The 17,428-nt window shown below is 52.8% G+C and overlaps 1 protein-coding gene across 9 annotated transcripts; it reads left to right on the top strand.

The window, feature by feature from the left end:
• Window positions 1-541: 541 nt before the first annotated feature.
• Window positions 542-16,570, top strand: Rps6kl1 (ribosomal protein S6 kinase-like 1). Of its 9 annotated transcripts, none has more exons than XM_030246707.1 (11): window positions 542-656; window positions 1,911-2,165; window positions 3,949-4,073; window positions 4,864-4,956; window positions 10,943-10,990; window positions 11,343-11,475; window positions 12,151-12,741; window positions 13,077-13,166; window positions 13,306-13,388; window positions 14,978-15,073; window positions 15,336-16,570. In XM_030246707.1, the coding sequence occupies exons 2-11, from the start codon at window positions 1,931-1,933 to the stop codon at window positions 15,444-15,446; spliced, it is 1,605 nt and encodes a 534-aa protein (XP_030102567.1). In that variant the 5' UTR covers window positions 542-656; window positions 1,911-1,930; the 3' UTR covers window positions 15,447-16,570. The 9 variants fall into 9 exon arrangements, with proteins under 9 accessions (XP_030102567.1, XP_030102568.1, XP_006515912.1 ...); NM_001364316.1 differs by having other exon boundaries at window positions 555-656; window positions 13,074-13,166; NM_001364315.1 differs by having other exon boundaries at window positions 555-656; window positions 1,911-2,195; window positions 13,074-13,166.
• The last annotated feature ends 858 nt before the right edge of the window (window positions 16,571-17,428 follow it).

The raw sequence follows: 17,428 nt of genomic DNA, 5'->3' as shown, positions 1-17,428 counted from the left end.
TGGAAAACTACCAGAGACAAGGTCACAGCAAAGCGCAGAGTGGCTTCTGACAAGTAAGGGGGTCGGGGTCGTTTGTGCCTTTCTTGGGAATGCATTTCTGACTCCAGGTTAGGATTCGGTGCTGCTCAACTCCGAACCACTCGCCTGACCTTAGAGCCCAGGAAGCCCTGGGCAGATTGATCTGTGAAGCCATAGAGGCAGCTCTACCCTAAGCCCTAGGGCAGAGTACACACCCAACAGAGAAACATTGACTAACTGAAGTAGTGAATGAAGAAAGTCTCTTGAACGTGCTGTGGTTAAGTTTCATTGGCTTAGAGGTCTAAGGCAGCCACATCCCTGGGTGACAATAGACCTTTTCTCTCCCTGCTACACTCAGTCACCCACATCCATCCCCACTGACTCCCACTCCTGAGTTCCTGGCCTTGCAAACTCTAGGGCTTTAAGGGCTGTCAGAAGCCGAGGAGAACGATGATTGGAGGTTTATTCTAACGGGTTGAGGATGAGCTCATCCTTAGCCAATGGCTGGCAGGCACCCGGCTAGACGCCCCACCCCCGCCCCCAGGCACCTGCGGAAGGGTGGTAGGCACAGACGGAGCCTTGCAGAAGGTGAAGGGACAGCGTTGGCGGGAAGGCCCGGAGCTCTGGCACGCGGACAGGTATAGTATTTGGTCTGCTCTTGAGCCATCCTCTCAGGAGAGGAGGCTTCCCCTCCCTGCCTCAGCCCGACCTCCTTGGACGTTCCCTATAGTGATGCACCTTGTGTGCCGGGGTCGTGCACGCGCTGCTTGCTTGACGTGTATAGTCTTAGGCACGCGGCTCCGAAAGCTGGACCCGCAACTCGCAGCCCTGCGCAGCCGGCGTCGGTGCCCCAGCACAGGCCTCGAAGCTACCTATCCCGCTGGGCCTGGCAGAGCAGGAAGGCCGCCTTTCTCCATCTCCTGGCCTCCTGGCTGCTTGGATATGTGCGTTTCCTCCCCACCTCTTCCTTTATCCTGTGTCTCTTTCCTTGCCGAGGTGGAAAAGATCCAGGGAGAAAAGCTACCCCCTGGTCATTTTCCAGGGTACCCGAGACAGCAACGGTGGCTGCTAGGCTGCTGTGAGGGACAGGGACCGCACTGCTGGCTGCTTTCTCTTTGCCCCTTCCCCTCTGGCAGCCGCCACTCTTATCCCTTGGGCCATTGGGGTCACACATTGCTTGGGGAGGAGTTACTGTCAGGTCCTTGGGAGGGCGCACAGGCCCCTGGACTTCTGGGATAGCCTCCATAGGGCTGGGTCACCCTGACACTCTCGCTGAACTCCACATGAACTGGCATCTAATCTGTCAATCACCTCATCTCCCAGGGGGCTTTGATGAGCTCGCCATTCCGGCTTGGAGCCTGGGTATTGGGGGGGGGGAGTTCCCCACTTGCTGACTCAGGACCTCTCTGGGCCAAAGGTTTTGTCTGGGGAGAGGTACCCCTGAGCTGAATGGAACTTCACAAGGAAGACAGGGAGGAGGGGAGACCTGAGGTGGAGGAGAGGTGAGACCAGCTTTAAGCCAGTGTGTGACTTTGGTATGTTTACTATGCTCTTGACACTAGGTTTACTCTGTGGACACCCCTCAAAGGCAGCTGTGGGTCACAGGTACCCCCAGTTTTCCGTGCTCCGTTCATACAGCATGGTATTTGTGGAGCTGAATTTGAGTGGAAAAGAAAAGAAAGCCCCCCCCCCACACACACACACTGCTGTGTTAATCTATCATTGCCACACTGAGGTAGGACCCAGCTCAAAGACGGGACCTTACCATCGCTCGTCCCTCCAGCTTTTGGATGTGAACATCTGTCTCTCCAATGTTTAGTAGAGGAAGCTGGAGTACAGGTAGGGGTGTGGCTCCCAACACGTGTCTCCCCTAAGACCTTTGCTTCTTACAGGTCACAACAGCAGGGCCACTATGAGCCTGGTAGCCTGTGAATGTCCACCTGGACCAGGCCTGGAGCCAGAGCCCTGTTCACGAGCACGGTCCCAGGCCTGCATGTACCTGGAACAGATTCGTAACCGGGTAGCTACAGGGACAGCCGATGTGACCAAACGTGACTACCTGGTAGATGCAGCTACACAGATCCACCTGGCACTGGAGCGAGATGTCAGTGAAGACTACGAGGCTGCCTTCAACCACTACCAGAATGGTGTGGACGTGCTACTCCGCGGTGTGCATGGTATGGGTGGGAATGTGTGTGGACAGAAGGTGGACAGGAGAGGGCCAGTGGAGGGTCCTTTGTCTCTATCCATACTAGGGCATTGTGTTAACCCTGCCTGACTTCCGTGAAGGACATTTCTGAGGACTTAGATTTATTAAGGCATTTCTACCTGGCAGACCCCATTAGGTTTTCACTATATTAACTCATTCAAGTCTCACATTAATAGAAGTATATAGGAATTATTAGTATGATCATTATTATCATTTTTTGAGATAGGCCTTTCATTGTTGCCCAGGCTAATCTTCCTAGATCAGTTCCCTGATGGCTCAGGCTACAAGTGTGTGCTCTGGGCAAAAACTAATTTTCTTCTTCTCTTCCTCCTCCTCCTCTTCTTCCTCCTCCTCCTTCTTAAATTTATTTATATTATGTATATGAGTACACTGTAGCTGTTTTCAGACACACCAGAAGAGGGCATTGGATCCCATTACAGATAGTTGTGAGCCACCATGTGGCTGCTGGGAATTGAACTCAGGACCTCTGGAAGAACAGTCAGTGCTCTTGTCCTCTGAGCCATCTCTCCAGCCCTTCTTTTTTTAATGATTCATTTTTTATCTGTTTTATGTGCACTGGTGTTTTGCCTGAATGTATGTCTGTGTAAGGGTGTCAGATACCCTGGAACTGAAGTTACAGACACTTGTGAGCTGCCATGTGGGTGCTGGGAATTGAACCCGGGTCCTCTAGAAGAGCAGGCTGTGCTCTTAACCACCAAACCATCTCTCCAGTGCCAGCAGGAACTCACTTTCCAGGTGCAGAAATTGAGGCATGGAGCTCAAGGCTCCACAGCTGCTGAGGGCTACACCGGAAGGTGGGACTGTGGCTTCATCAGCTCCTGTGGCTTACATACTTGGCCTGCTGCACCTGCCTGGCCACGGAGCTGGGCTGTGCAGTGGCCCTCTGGAAATTGCACTCCAGGGGTGGGGGGAGGTGGGGCTGACTGACAGGTGGATATGAAATTATAATCCTGGGTGGGAAGAACAAAGAGGGGCAGGCAAAGGGAGAAAAGAGGAGAACTGGGGTCAGAGGGACCTAGCAAGGGACATCCAGATGTGAATGCTGACATATATGTGTCCAGTAAAGGCCTAGCAGTGTTCCACAGAGAGGGAGGGAGGAAGGGAGGCCCAGGCTTGTGGGCAAGAGGGAAGCGCTGATGGGGCAGAAGGAGGCATTTCCATGCTAACTCTCAGACTCAAGGGCCTGTGGCAGGCAGGCTATGATGACTAGAGTCACCAGACTCACTGTAGAGGGGACCCTGCCATGCCTGAGCTTCAGGAGTGCCCAAAGCATTCCTTATTCCGTCTAATCTGGTCTCCACCCAGGCCTTTTTCATAATGGGAGGCAGAGATAGAGGCAGCATTGTCCTCTGGAAGCGTCTCTCTCCTCTTCTGAAGGAAAGAGACATAAAAATCTCCACCTTGATCCTTCCCAGGATGTGAGAACAGTCAGTGAGGTGGTGGGTACCGCTGTAAAGAACAGGTGGCTGAGGGCCATGGTGGTTCCCCGTTTCCTCATGCATCTCTCATCTCAGCCCCTGATCTCACACACAGAGCTGGGGGGATGAACCAGCTAAAGCTGTCTGAGAAGTAGGAGCCATGGGCGGTGGTGACAGGCAGACGTAGTTGACGGAGTTGGCATCTCAGCCACCAGTAAGCCCAGGATAGAGGGTGGAGCACAGTCCTGGTGACCACAGATGGCGACCCCTGGTTCCCCACAGTTGACCCCAACAAGGAGAGGCGTGAAGCTGTGAAGCTGAAAATTACCAAGTACCTACGGAGGGCAGAGGAGATCTTCAACTGCCACCTGCAGCGGACCCTGGGCAGTGGAGCCAGTCCCAACACGGTGAGGAGAACCTCCCTGAGGAAGAGAAGGAGGACTCTGGGGAGAGACAGCCCCTCCCCCATACAACCCTCACTCCCCTCCTGCCCCAAGGAGGAGTGGGCAGCAGAGGATGTGAGTCTGAGTGTGAAGCAAGGTTGCCCACCCTCTGTCTCCCACACCCTCATGCCTCATTCGGCCTCACAGAGAACCTGGCATACGTGACTTAAACACCCACCCCAGTTTGTGTGTGACTCCATGTCCTTTTCACAGGAGTACGCAGATTCTGTTTCTGCTGAGTGGGAAAAACGCAGGTATTTGTAATGTATACACACACACACACACACACACACACTTTTGCATCTAACGCTCCTCCTGTCGCTTTCCTAACCCAGTGGCCAACTGCACTCTCCATGCCACGCCCCTCCTAGGCCCACTGTGTCCTGTAGCTTGCCTTTCAAAAGAGTAGGTTGTCTGCATTTTGAGGCTGAGACCCACGAATGCACGCACGCACACACACACACGTGTTCCTACCACACACCCTGAGAGCATCTGCCTCCCACAGACAAGACTCTTGAGAAGGAGATTCCAAAGCCCCTAGAAGCAGTCCTAATAAGGCTGGGTAGGGGCTGAGCAAAAAGCCAGCCGGGGTGCTTTGAACCCGTGCACCCCCAAACTTGGAACCAAGGGGCTTCTTTACTCAGTCTGACCCTGTGAGGCAGGGTCTGCCTGGACCCCAAGTCCTAGCCACTGTGGCCCCCACTACTCTCCCGACATCCAGAAACCCTGTACATCTTGTCTCTCTCCTCCACAGGGCTTCAGCAGCTTGAGGCTCCGGCCCATCCGCACACTGAGCTCTGCTCTGGAGCAGCTGAAGGGATGCAGGGTCGTTGGCATCATCAAGAAGGTGAGCAAGCTCTGGGGTGCGGGGAGGGAAGCAGACATGTACAGTTAGGGGTGGCGGAGGATGGGGAGGTAGGATAGAATGGAAGGCGTCTATAGTGCTGCCTGCATCGGAAGAGAGAGCAGCCCGGTCCAGTGGTTCCTCTTCTCTCCCAAAATACACCTGTCAGGTTCTACAGAGGAATAGGAGAATGAGAAGAAGCAGACAGCGGCCCGGCCCTCTCAGACAGAAAGCTCCCAGAGCCTGTGGGAGGAGCTAAGCCCAGGGAACCGTCCAGCACTTGCTGCTCTGCCCATTTCCCACAACCCTCCTCCTTCCACTCAATCTGCCCGCCAGAGCTGCAGCGCCCCCCCCCCCCCCCAGTCTCCCTCCCGACACACACAGCTGAGCACTTCCTGTACTGAAAGGTCCTTCTCTCCAGCCTGACCCGTGGACATATGCATTTCTTTGAGATGGCGTGGATCGTCCAGGGCCTGGGCAGCTCCGCCCTTTCTCCTCTGGTAGTCCTGCCATCGTGCACCTTTTCCCTTTCCCTTGATCCAGAGTAGACAAGAAGATAGAAGACAGCATCCCAACCCCTCTTAAAGTGGAGAAATCTGAGGCACAAAGAGGTCATATAAGAGTTGAGCCTTTATTAGATTGCCCTCTGCCTCTAGCCCAGGGCTCCCTAGTCAGTTCTAAGAGCCATCCGGTCGTAGATATTGGGACCCCATGCCCAGCCTGTGGAGACAGACTTTCTAGGGTTGAAACCGAGAGTGTGTAGTTTGAAGCACTGGGCATTTTAATGGGTCTGGGAGCCCATGGAGAAAAAGGGACCAGTGTATGCCTCTCAGCCATATAGGCGGGCAAGCATGCTCTGGGTTTGGCCAGTGAACCGTGGACACTGAGAACTGGTCTCCTCCCCCCAGAGTGGTGATTTGAGAAGGAAATGAAACAGTTTTTGGGAAAGGCCTGGCACATGCTAAGACACTTGATGCATGGTTGATGGCTCGGAGTGCAAGCGACAGGAGCAGGGAGGGCTGAGTTCCCATCGCTAGGCCTCACTCCAGCTGCTTCTCCAGGGTCCCTGGAACAGGCGCCAGGCTCAGGGAAGGTCCAGCCAGCTTCCCATCTGCTACAGTCCCCCCACCCCCACCCCGCACTGAACTGCACAGTGGCCAAGCACAGCTGCTCTCATAGACAGACTGACTGACACCATATCTCTGAGTGAGATGCCAGATTTGAAGAGAGGCGCGCTCTGAGCTAAATACGTTTGGAGAAACACTCAATGAAAGTTTCCACCCCTGGTACTTTAACTTTAGACAGTCTCAGAGCTTTTGGGGACATGCATATATAGGAGGAGTCCCCAAGGGGAAATCTGTGACAAAACTCTCTGATTTGTTCAACCCAAGGACATGCACATTTGCAAGGCATAGAAACCTCCATGCCCTGAGGCCTGCACTGGGGGATGGGGTGGGGGAGGCGGGGGGGGGGGCATTAAGATGTTTAGGTAGTTGCTTTTCACCCTCTCTCAGATTCTCCCAGTTCCCTCCTGGGGTCTTGCTTCCTCCTCTAGGTTTATGTCCCAGCCAGGGACAGAAATTTCCCCAAATCAGGTGTTAGGGCCATCAGTCCCACTCCACAGCTCTGCCCAGACAGATCCAGGCAGCAGAGCTGTGTTAGTGCCTGTGAGTGGCCACCCTCAGGCCCAGGAAGGGAGCTTGCTCAGGACAATCCTGGGCCCCAGAAAGGTGCTGGCTGTGGGGCCCACAGGGCTGCAGAAGTGCAGGGACGGAGGTGGCAGGGAGCAGAGAAGTGGGCACGTGAGGGACCAGGCAGACAGTCAGGACACCTGGGGGCTTTTGTCAGGGATTGTCCCCAAAGTCCACATGTCAAGCTTCTCCTGGAAAACAAAACTCAGATCTTGAGATGTGGGGCTCACATTCCCATGTAACTCTAGGGAGGCAAGGAGAAGCTGCCCACTTCAGCTGGAGCACTGGGCTTGCCCACGCTCCGTTCCAACTCTGCTCAACTCTATCTTTCCCTCTAAGCCTTTAGGAGCCTGTTTGACCCTGGCAGGGTATGGTAGATACCTTTAATCCCAGCACTCTGGAGGCAGAAGCAGGCAGATCTCTGTGAGTTCGAGGCCAGCCTGGTCTATATAATGACTACTAGGTCAGTCAGGGCTTATAATAGAGAGACTCAAACATCTTTGAAGTTTTGGGGCTTGCCTGCTTCAAGAGAGGTTCCACCCAGGATTTAGATTTCCTACTTAAAAATAGGCCTAATCAGGGGCTAGAGAGATGGCTCAGAGGTTAAGAGCATTGGCTACTCTTCCAGAGGTCCTGAGTTCAATTCCCAGCAACCACATAGTGGCTCACAGCCATCTGTAATGAGATCTGGTGCCCTCTTCTGGCTTGCAGGCATACATGCAGGCAATGCACTTATAATTAATTAATTAAAAAAGGAAACCAGGAGCCGGGCAGTGGTGGCACATGCCTTTAATCCCAGCACTTGGGAGGCAGAGGCAGGTGGATTTCTGAGTTCGAGGCCAGCCTGGTCTACAAAGTGAGTTCCAGGACAGCCAGAGCTGCACAGAGAAACCCTGTCTGGAAAGAGAGAGAGAGAGAGAAAGAGAGAGAGAGAGAGAGAGAAAGAAGAGAAGAGAAGAGAAGAGAAGAGAAGAGAAGAGAAGAGAAGAGAAGAGAAGAGAAAAGAAAAGAAAAGAAAGTTTGTTAGGGATAAATTGTAAAAAAAAAAAAAAAGGAAAAAGGCAAAGGCCTAATCCAGAGCTGGAGAGATTGCTCAGTGGTTAAGAGCACTGACTGCTCTTCCAGAGGTCCTGAGTTCAATTCCCAGCAACCACGTGGTGGCTCATAGCCATCTGTAATGGGATCTGATGAAATAATAAAATGTTAAAAAACAAACAAACAGTGGCCACAATTGCCTTCCACCTTCCCAATTATAAGGCTGTGCTCCCATTTGTGGATTAATTAAAACCTAGTTTTCTGTGTCTCCGTTGATGGGCTCCACCACCACTGGGGTCGACGGCTTCCCCAGTGCACAAGGCAGGGAAAGCTGTGCTTGGCAGTGCTGTGTTTTCATAATTGCCCGCACTTTTTAGACAGCATCTCATGTAACCCAGGATGACCTCACACTTGCCACGTAGCCAAGAATGACCTTGAACTCCTGATTTTCTTGCCTTCATCCCTGAGTCTGAGGTGACAGGTGCGTATCACTGTTCCCAGTTGATGCTGAGGAGCAAACCCAGGGTTTCATGCGTGCTATGCAAGCACTCTCCCGAGCAACCTACATCTCCAGCCCCTTAACAATGATCAGAGAGAGAGAACAACTAAGATCCAGGGAGTCAGGTGTTGGCTCTTCTGTCCTCTGGGCCACTTATCAGAGGGAGAGGATGTGTGTGCTTGCCTGCTTGGTTGTATCAATGGGAAAATGTTCGCTCTGCTGGAAGTATTCTGTGAGAGTGGAGAGTGTATAACCAAAAAGGAAAAAGGAAAAGAAATCAATTCACTGCCCCACCTAACTTCAGAGTAGTCGTTGTTAATGTTTTGGTCTAATTCCTTCCAAAAGAAAGTAGGGCAGAGTATGTTTTGAATACACAGGTTTTTGACACCATGGGTCCTTACTTAATTTCTGGCTCCGATCCTTGACTGAGTTTTCAGACTGTAAATCAGAGGACTTGGCCAAGGAGGTGGTAGCGGGGAATACCACTTGGGGAAGGATGGTGGGGAACTAACTGGGGGGCAATACTTATGGGAATCTTTTCCTAAATGAACCCAGTGTTTTCTGCCTCTGTCTTCAAACATTGCACAAGTTTGGTCAGGGAGCCAAGGCCACCCTGAGTTAGGTGAGTTAGCCATTAGAGGGCGACCTCTTGTGGTCAAAAGGGATACTGCTGCTCTGGTGTAGGTGCCCTGGTATAGGAAGGAGGGGTGGGGCGAGCCTAGCCCCTGCTTTTGCTTTCCTGATTATGGAGAAAATAAGGCCCAGCCTGGCAGGCACTTTCACCCCTCTCTACGGTCAGACTGTCTGTATTCAAATTCTGATGCTACAGCCTTTTAGCAGTAGGCTTGAAAGTGAGTGGTTTCACGTTTCAGAACCTCAATTTCACCAGGAAAGCTGGTAGGAGAACACGGTGAAGTGAGCCGTTCGAAGCCCTTAGCACTGAATGAGCAGTGTCTGTTTCTGCTACAATGACATTGGTAATTACCAGGGCTGAGGAGGATTTGACACTTGGAGTCTTTGCTTTTACCAACAAGCACAATGACGTCAGAAAGCACGAACTGCTGAGACCCCCATTTTTAGGCAGCTTAGGGAAAAGGCTCAGTTGGCAAAGAACTTCCCATGCAAACATGAAGACCTGAGTTTGATTCCCAGCAACTACGTACAAAGCTAGACATAGTAGGGTGCATGTCTGTAACTCCAATCCTGAGGCGGTAGGCAGGAGCTTGTTGGCCAGCCAACCTAGCCAGAGAGGTGAGTTCCAAGTTCAGCGAGAGACTGCCTCAAAAAGTAAGATGGAGAGTGGCTTAGGAAGAAGACACCAGCATCCTCAAGCCTGGTCTCTACACACACGCACGCAAGCACGCACGCACGCACGCACACCCATGCGCGCGTGCACACACACATGCACACACACACACACACGCGCGCGCGCACACACATGCACACCCATGCATGCGCACACACACACACACGCACGCACGCACACCCATGCGCGCGTGCACACACACATGCACACACACACGCGCGCGCACACATGCACACCCATGCGTGCGTGCACACGCACACACACACGCATGCACGCACACCCATGCGCGCGCACACACACATGCACACACACACACACGCACGCACGCACGCACGCACGCAAGCACAACTCAGAAACAAGCACAAGGTTCAGAGAAGGTGCGTGACTTGGCAAGCATGTAATATCATCATGGCTTCATTAAGGACTCTCCTATTTACAGCCTAACAAACCAGCGATATAGCAAAGCTGGACATTTCTAATCCCTCTTTGGTAGTTAAAAAAGTCAGCTTATTTGCCCAAGCTCGGGAACCAGGGCCCTGAGCTGGGGGGATATAAGTCAGTAACAGAGCTCTAGCCTGGTGAGCAGGAGGCCCAGTACCATTAAAAAAGACTGCAGGGCTCTTCCCCCTACTCCATTCCTAGGCTTTGTTTTTCACCACTGTCTAGCAATGTGGACCCAGCTCCCCACTTACCGAAGCCACCCCGAGAAGGAGACGGCTACTGTCAAAGGACAGGTGACTGGTGTGCACAACTGCACCCACTTTATTTCAAAAGAAGTGTAGCAAAGAAGAGAAATTCCTGGAGTGTGTGGAGCCTGCTGAAGGCAGCCGTCCTGATCTGGAACCACATTCTCAGACGCCTCAGGCTCTTAACGCATTTGGGGGTTTTGTTTTTCTGGTTTTTGTTTTGTTTTGTTCTGTTTTGAGAAAAGGGCTCACTGTGCACTTGGCTGGCCTTGAACTCAACAAGGTCCGCCTGCCTCTGCCTCTCTCAATCACTGCTGGGATTAAAGGCATGCACACCTAGCTTCATTTGTGCACAAAAGAATTGACTGACTCAGTGCCACCTTCAATCCCTGCTGGGATGATGACCTCTGGCGAAAGCCTGCAGTTGAAGTGTTGATTTTGGTTGTCCTTCTAGGCCACACAGGGTCTAGCTAGTGTAGGCAGGTTGGGGGGCGGGGAGATGTTCTCATGAGAGTTATGGCAAACCCAACAGCGGGTACTTAGACCTCTTGCCAGCCTAGGTGGAGTATCCATTCCATCCTCCCTCGCACTACACAGACCTGTGGGGTAGACCCACAGAGCGGGAGCCCAGAGAGCACGAGACATAGGTAGGAGTTGCAGATGCTGGAGGAAGAGGCACCAGGGCTTAGATGTTTGGGAATAGTCAGGGCCTCGGGCCATGGAACGCCCGGGAACTAACACAGCTTGACCGGTGCCTCCTGGACTTTGGCAGGTGCAGGTGGTTCAGGACCCGGCAACTGGAGGAACCTTCATCGTGAAGGCAGGTGCTGCCCGGCTGCTGGCGTGCAGCGTTTCTTTTGGAACTTTCTCAGAGCTCTTGAGACCCCTGCCCACCCCCACCCCACCCCCGGAATGTGCGTATGAAGTCCATGCTTCCTCCAAAGACCAACTCTGCCAATTCCTCCGAGCGTTGCCCAAGGCTCCACGACTGACATGCACACACTGTATCCCATCCTTGGATGTGGATTCCATGGGATTACAGGGGTGAGGGCTGGACCAGGAACTGGTGGAAGCAGATGCTACTCAGCCTGGCTCCCAGTTCATCTTCCGGTGCCCTGAAGCCAGAGCATTGGGCGGTATCAGCTCATTTACATACCCTGTCCCCTCTCCAGAGCCTCCCCAGGTGTCACATGGTGAGCCGGGAGCGGCTGACGATCATCCCACATGGCGTCCCCTACATGACAAAATTGTTGCGATACTTCGTGAGCGAGGACTCCATCTTCCTGCACCTGGAGCATGTGCAAGGTGAGGGCCCATCAGTTCCTCTGAGCTTTGGGGTCTCACTGTTCTCCCCAACTCTGAGCTCTGAGGAGGACTATGGCTTGCGTCACACGTGGGGTACAGACTGGGAGCCTAGAGTTTCTGAAGGTTGAGGGCGGGGCCGAGCTGCTGTGGAGCTCTGTATGGTGCCGAGGGAGCAGGGGGCATCCCCGGAAGGATGTTCCCACCCTAGCTAGGCAGGTGAAGGGGGACATTTATTCAGCTGTCTTTGTTACCATTTCCTCTAGTCTTGGCTTTCCTGGTCAGTGCCCATTCCTGAATGGCCACATGGCGCGGCTGGTGACTAAAACTGTAAAGACGGGAACTGAGCCGCGCAGCAGATACTTAGTGATTCTAAAATGTGAGGCACATCCTTGGGTCGTGATGCGGCCACTGTAAATCCATGCGTGGCCTTTACCTTTTGTGAAGAGGAAGTGTAACGTGTTGAACACTGGTGTTCAAACACACTCAGTTTAAGTTCACCAACAATCGAGTGTGCAGGCTGTGAAGCTGAGTTCCCTGGAGGTGGGTCAGAGCAGGGTGATCAGATCTCTGAGGAGGCAGAGGGGGCGGGATGAAATGGAGGGAAAGCAGGATGGGGCCTGGGCCTATGTCCGAGCTCTTCTTTCTTCCTACGCTCTCATTCCCTCTTTGGCCCAGGAGGCACCCTTTGGTCACATCTACTCTCCCAGGACCATTTTCAATACTCTGGGCTTAACTCTGGCTCGGTTCAGGAGAAGTCGCAAGCCCAACTCAGCACCCGCCTCAGCCTCATGACCCCAGCGGAGCTCACACCAGGCCATACCCTGAGGCAGAACAGAATCCCAATGGAGCCTCCACGGACTTCCCAGAGCCTACCCCCAGCCCTCCAGCTTCAGAAAGAGGCCGATGCTGAGCCTTCATCCAGGCCCAGTGCTGTCTTCTCTTCAGACCCCACAGAGGCCCCGTGTGGCCACTCGCACAGTCAAGTTAGGCGAGCTGGCCAGAGTTCGAACCCAGCACCCACGCAGAGGCTCCACTGGGTACGAGAAGGGGCTGACCGGGTGCTAGGAGCCTATGGCCGAGGCAGGGGTCGGAACCCCCCATCAGCAAACAGGGCCAGCCTGGGGAGCGGAAGAGCTGCCTGGAGCCTGAGGGAGGGACAGGTGAAGCAGTGGGCAGCTGAGATGCTGCTGGCATTAGAGGCGCTGCATCAGCAGGGGGTGCTGTGCCGGGACCTCAACCCACAGAACCTGCTCCTGGACCAGGCAGGTAAGAGCCTCAGCCTCCCTTCTCCAACCCCACTGCACATGGGAGCCCAGAGTCAACAGAAGCCCCAAGATTATAAAGCTGTTCCTCCCCCTCCCCTTCCTTCATCTGTTCCTTTAGAGAAGGCATGAACCTGGGGTCCAGGGCAGCTTCAGGAACACCCCTGGGCCCTGGGCAGCAAGGGGCCACACCCTTAGGGAGATTCCACCTGGGATGACCTTTGGCCCCTGACATGATTGTATTGGGGGAAGCCTTGGACTGCCTGGAGATTCCCGATGCTCGGTGATGCTAGTTTCAACCTTTGTCCCACCGTTCCTCCCTGCACACTGGACAAGAAGGTCACATCCAACTCACGTATTTTGGCCAGTGGTCAGAAGTGGAGCCGCGATGCAGCCAGGAGGCCGTGGACTGTCTGTACAGTGCTCCAGGCAAGAAGGGAGTTGGGAGAGGCGTCTAGATCTTGGCTGCCTTTGCACGGGTTAAAGACGGGATGGGCAGTGGGTGCTAGAATGAGAACAGAAAGGGCCCTCCTGTGAGGTGGGCATGTGTGTGTTCTCGTTCTCGCAGAGGTTGGGGGCATTTCTGAGCTGACTGAAGCCTGTGACTGGTGGAGCTATGGCTCACTCCTGTATGAACTGCTCACAGGAATGGTGAGTAGCTGGGCAGGGAGTGTATAGAACCCTGGTGGGGACCATTGGGTTTAGGCTGAGCAGAGGCTTAGCCAGGGTCAAAACAGAGGCTGCCTGGTTCTCCGTGCCTGACCATTGGGCTGGATGTCCTTCCATCCATCAGACCACTGGCAATAGAACTCCTACCGCAGGAGGGCCAGTGGCTAAGGAGCCTTGCCGGCTTCTATGAACTATGTGAGTTGGCATGACCAGAGGCTTATGGACGAGCATGTCTGGCCTGAGGTCTGGAGAAGCAGCAACCCTTCCCTGGAAGGTCTCTGGATTATAACCTAAATCTTTTTCCTACTATCCAGTCCCCCTTACCCTTAAAGGCTATTGTCCCTAGATGGAGATGGGAGAAGGCTCCTCCATACAAGTCAGCCATTGCCTTCTCAGCTGGGTCGGCCAAGCACACTTGCGGGCTGGGCAGGGGCTCAGTTGGTAAAGTGCCTGCTGCTCAAGCATGAAAACTCGAGTCTGATCCCCAGCAACCACGCAAAAGTCAAGTGTGATGACTAATACGGGGTCTGTAACTAATACGGGGTCTGGGAGAGACAGCAGCATTCCCAGAGCTTCCTGGTCAACCAGTCAGGTTCAGTGACCCTACACAAACACACACATACATACACATACACACACACACACACATACACATACATACATACACACATATACACATATACATACATACATACACACACATACACACACATATATACATACACATATACACACATACATACACACATGCATACACACACACATATACACATACACACACATACACACATACATACATACACATATATACATTACACATACATATACACACATATACACATACACACACATACACGCAAACATACACACATACATACACATATATACATATACACATACATACACACACATATACATATACACACCACCCACTTGGCCAGGTTTTAGCCTCTGTACTCCACTCAGATGAGCTCAGAATGACATGTGGGACCAGTCTGATTGGGAAGCAAGGGAGAAGACAAACTACATTTGAGCAGGCAACAGTTTGAGTGGCACCAGAAGACGACAGTGTGAGTGACCTAAAGGCCAGACTTGATGTGCCTTTGTTGGTCATAACTCAGGGTCTCTGAGAACCCTTCATTAAGATAAAAAAAAGAACCCTAAGCCCCACAAGGCTCACCTGTCTCTCTTCTTGCAGCTAGCTCATCCTATCTCAATATACTACCACTGGTCATCACATTCCTGCCTTGGCCTCAACGGCTGCATGGCAGGCCTGCCATTGCATCTGTAGCTTCTAGAGACTTAAGAGTTCCCAATAGTGTCTACTGCATAAAGACAATGGTTCTAAAAAGTTGCAGGTTCCAACTCCAGTGCTAACCCAAGTCCCCTTTTCCCTGAGCCAGCTTCTTTAATGTTTGGGGTGTAGCTCGGTCCAAGTCATTAGTAGATCCTAGCAAAAGGCAGCTATCAAGATCTTCCTCTTGGACTGTGACACATGTGTGCAAGTTTTGGCTGCCACTAGGGGGTAAGCTTCCCCAGGATGGTCTCTCTTTGTGTCCCCCACTCTCCAGGCACTGTCCCAGAGCCACCCTTCAGGATTCCAGGCCCACACCCAACTCCAGCTGCCTGAGTGGCTTAGTCACCCAGCAGCTTCTCTGCTAACTGAGGTGAGAGGTTCTCACTGCCCCTGGCTTATTGGTATATGGGTGGGGGGTGAGAGGAACCGCCTGTACACGTTAATTCAAGTGCTGGAACGCATAAATGCCCTTGAATGCCTGTGCTTGCTACCTCCAAAGTCCTGGGGAGGGGCTTACTGACTGGGTTAGCGAGGAAAGAACACCCTAGGAACTTTGGTGATAGTAGCCCCAGGAGGGGGATATCTCCCTCTAGGATGGGGAAGGGCTGCAGTGATTGACTCTCTCCCCACAGCTGCTGCAGTTTGAGCCCCAGCGGCGCCTAGGAGCTGGAGGTGGTGGCACCAGCAGACTCAAGTCCCATCCCTTTTTCAGTACTATCCAGTGGAGCCGGCTAATGGGGTAGGAGGCGGGGAATGGACAGTGTGGCTGGCCCAGTTCTCTTGACTGTCTACCAGCTGGGCTGGCCCCTCCCCTCAGTGGACTTCAGGGGAAGCATGTGGCGCAGCAGCCACTTTTTCTGCTCACAACCTGCTTGGGCCTCAGACTGGTGAAGCTGCTGCAAGGGCAGAGAGGTGCACCCCGTCGAGCAACCTACGCTCACCAGCCAACAGATACCTGCTGACCACACAGCTTGGACCTTTAGCTGGGACCTAGCATCTCAAAGGGTGCCTTCTGTTGCTCTAGTTCCAAACTGCTCAACACCCATTGAGCCGACTGATGAATCTGGGAACACTGCCATCTGTACACCACGTAGGGCATCTCTGGAGACATCTCAGGACACTGAACCTCTGGCTCAGTAGACCCAAACCAGGACTGTCCTGGATCCACTTTAGTCATGCTACCAGTGGGCTGCTACAACCAGATGCCGTTCCTACAGAGGTCCGGGTGCTGGGAGGGTCTGTAGGAAAGTCTGTAGGGTGAAGTGGGGAGAGGTGGGACACAGTGTGAGCCACTCGCCACTCCTGACCCCTAACTTCTGATTTCTGACTTTGGAGAATAAAATCAAGGCAAAGAGAAGCCAGTGTGTTTAAGAGCGGGATAAGAATGCGGTTGTACCACTTAAGACGGAGTTTGAAAACAGAATAAAGCGCTTTATTCTCTGGCTGGCTCTCCTGTGTCAGAAGAGCTCGCTCCACAGGACCAGCAGTCAGTTCTTCTCAGGTGTTGTTTTCCACTCTGCATTTTGGTATGAGCTTCTATTCAATTCACCGCCTACTGACTTTTAGAATGAGATACATATGGACCAATTTTACCCAGTGCCTTCAGAAAGGTATTTCTGGTCTCTGAAGTAAGTGGTATGTCCAAAGACAGCCCCCTCCCTAGGTCTGAGGGCTTGCCTCAAGACAACCCAGTTGCTGGGCCATGCATGGTACATGCAACAAATTTCACTTGACCAATCCCCAGTTCGTGTGTGTGTGTGTGTGTGTGTGTGTGTGTGTGTGTGTGTGCGCGCGCGTGCACGCGTGTGTCTGGGGCTCCAAGTGCCTGGGGCTCGTCTACCCTCTAATAAAGCCTATTCTTTCTGTGGCATCTTTGCATCATTAATATAGTGCAAGTGGCCTGGAAGGAAGCAGCCTGAGGAACAGCCTCAGAAAAAGGGAGGAAGGCGAAGAGACAGACACCTGAGGTGTGCCTGAGGAGCATATAATCTAATCTACCTCATGGAAGATTCTCCTGAGAAAACGATCTTGAGAGGTTAACGTAGGACCTTCTAGAGCTGGCTCCCAGGTGTAGGTTCTGTGGTAACCCACAGTGCCAGACATCTTCGGCCACTGCTTTATGGAGTGCAGGTCGCTTTCTGGCTTAACCAGCCATCATACTGCACATCTGGAACTCTGTGGAGCCATCAGTTTGGAACACCGAGGTCCCGATTCTGAGAGGCCTTATGGACGGCCTTTCAATAAAACAGAACAGCTACTCCAGAAGTTTAGTAGAAATTTTTAAAACTTGCAACATACCAAACACTAGACCTGGTACATAATTCACTGAATTCCCCTACCAGCAGCAATTCTTAAGGACCCTGCTTCTTCCTGGGACAGGGCACCAGAGGGAGGGCCTCCCTGCAGACAGGATCAGCAGATGAGAGGTGTGTGGGAAAGTAAGGCTCTGTTGAAGCCTCTACTCCATCATGCCTATCCATTGGGGTCATCCTGGGTTGGTGACCAACCCTATCCTGTCCATTGCCCCTCGCACACTCCTGCTCCTAGGAGATGGCCCTCACCGTTCATAACCAGACATGTGCTTATAATGATGCACATGTGGCAACCAAGTCCAAATGGTATTAGGAGTGTTCGTGCCTCCCCACTCTATCTCAGAAATGATGCAAGCCCTTCAAAGGGAAACTGCCCCTGGTGTTTTGAAGGGGATTCACATAGGTGGGAGCCT

The sequence above is a fragment of the Mus musculus genome, chromosome 12, assembly GCF_000001635.26.
Source record: "Mus musculus strain C57BL/6J chromosome 12, GRCm38.p6 C57BL/6J".
In the NCBI taxonomy this organism is placed as follows: Eukaryota; Metazoa; Chordata; class Mammalia; order Rodentia; family Muridae; genus Mus; species Mus musculus.
The sequence above is the reverse complement of the archived record's forward strand: the minus strand, read 5'-3'. Positions and strand labels throughout refer to the sequence as shown.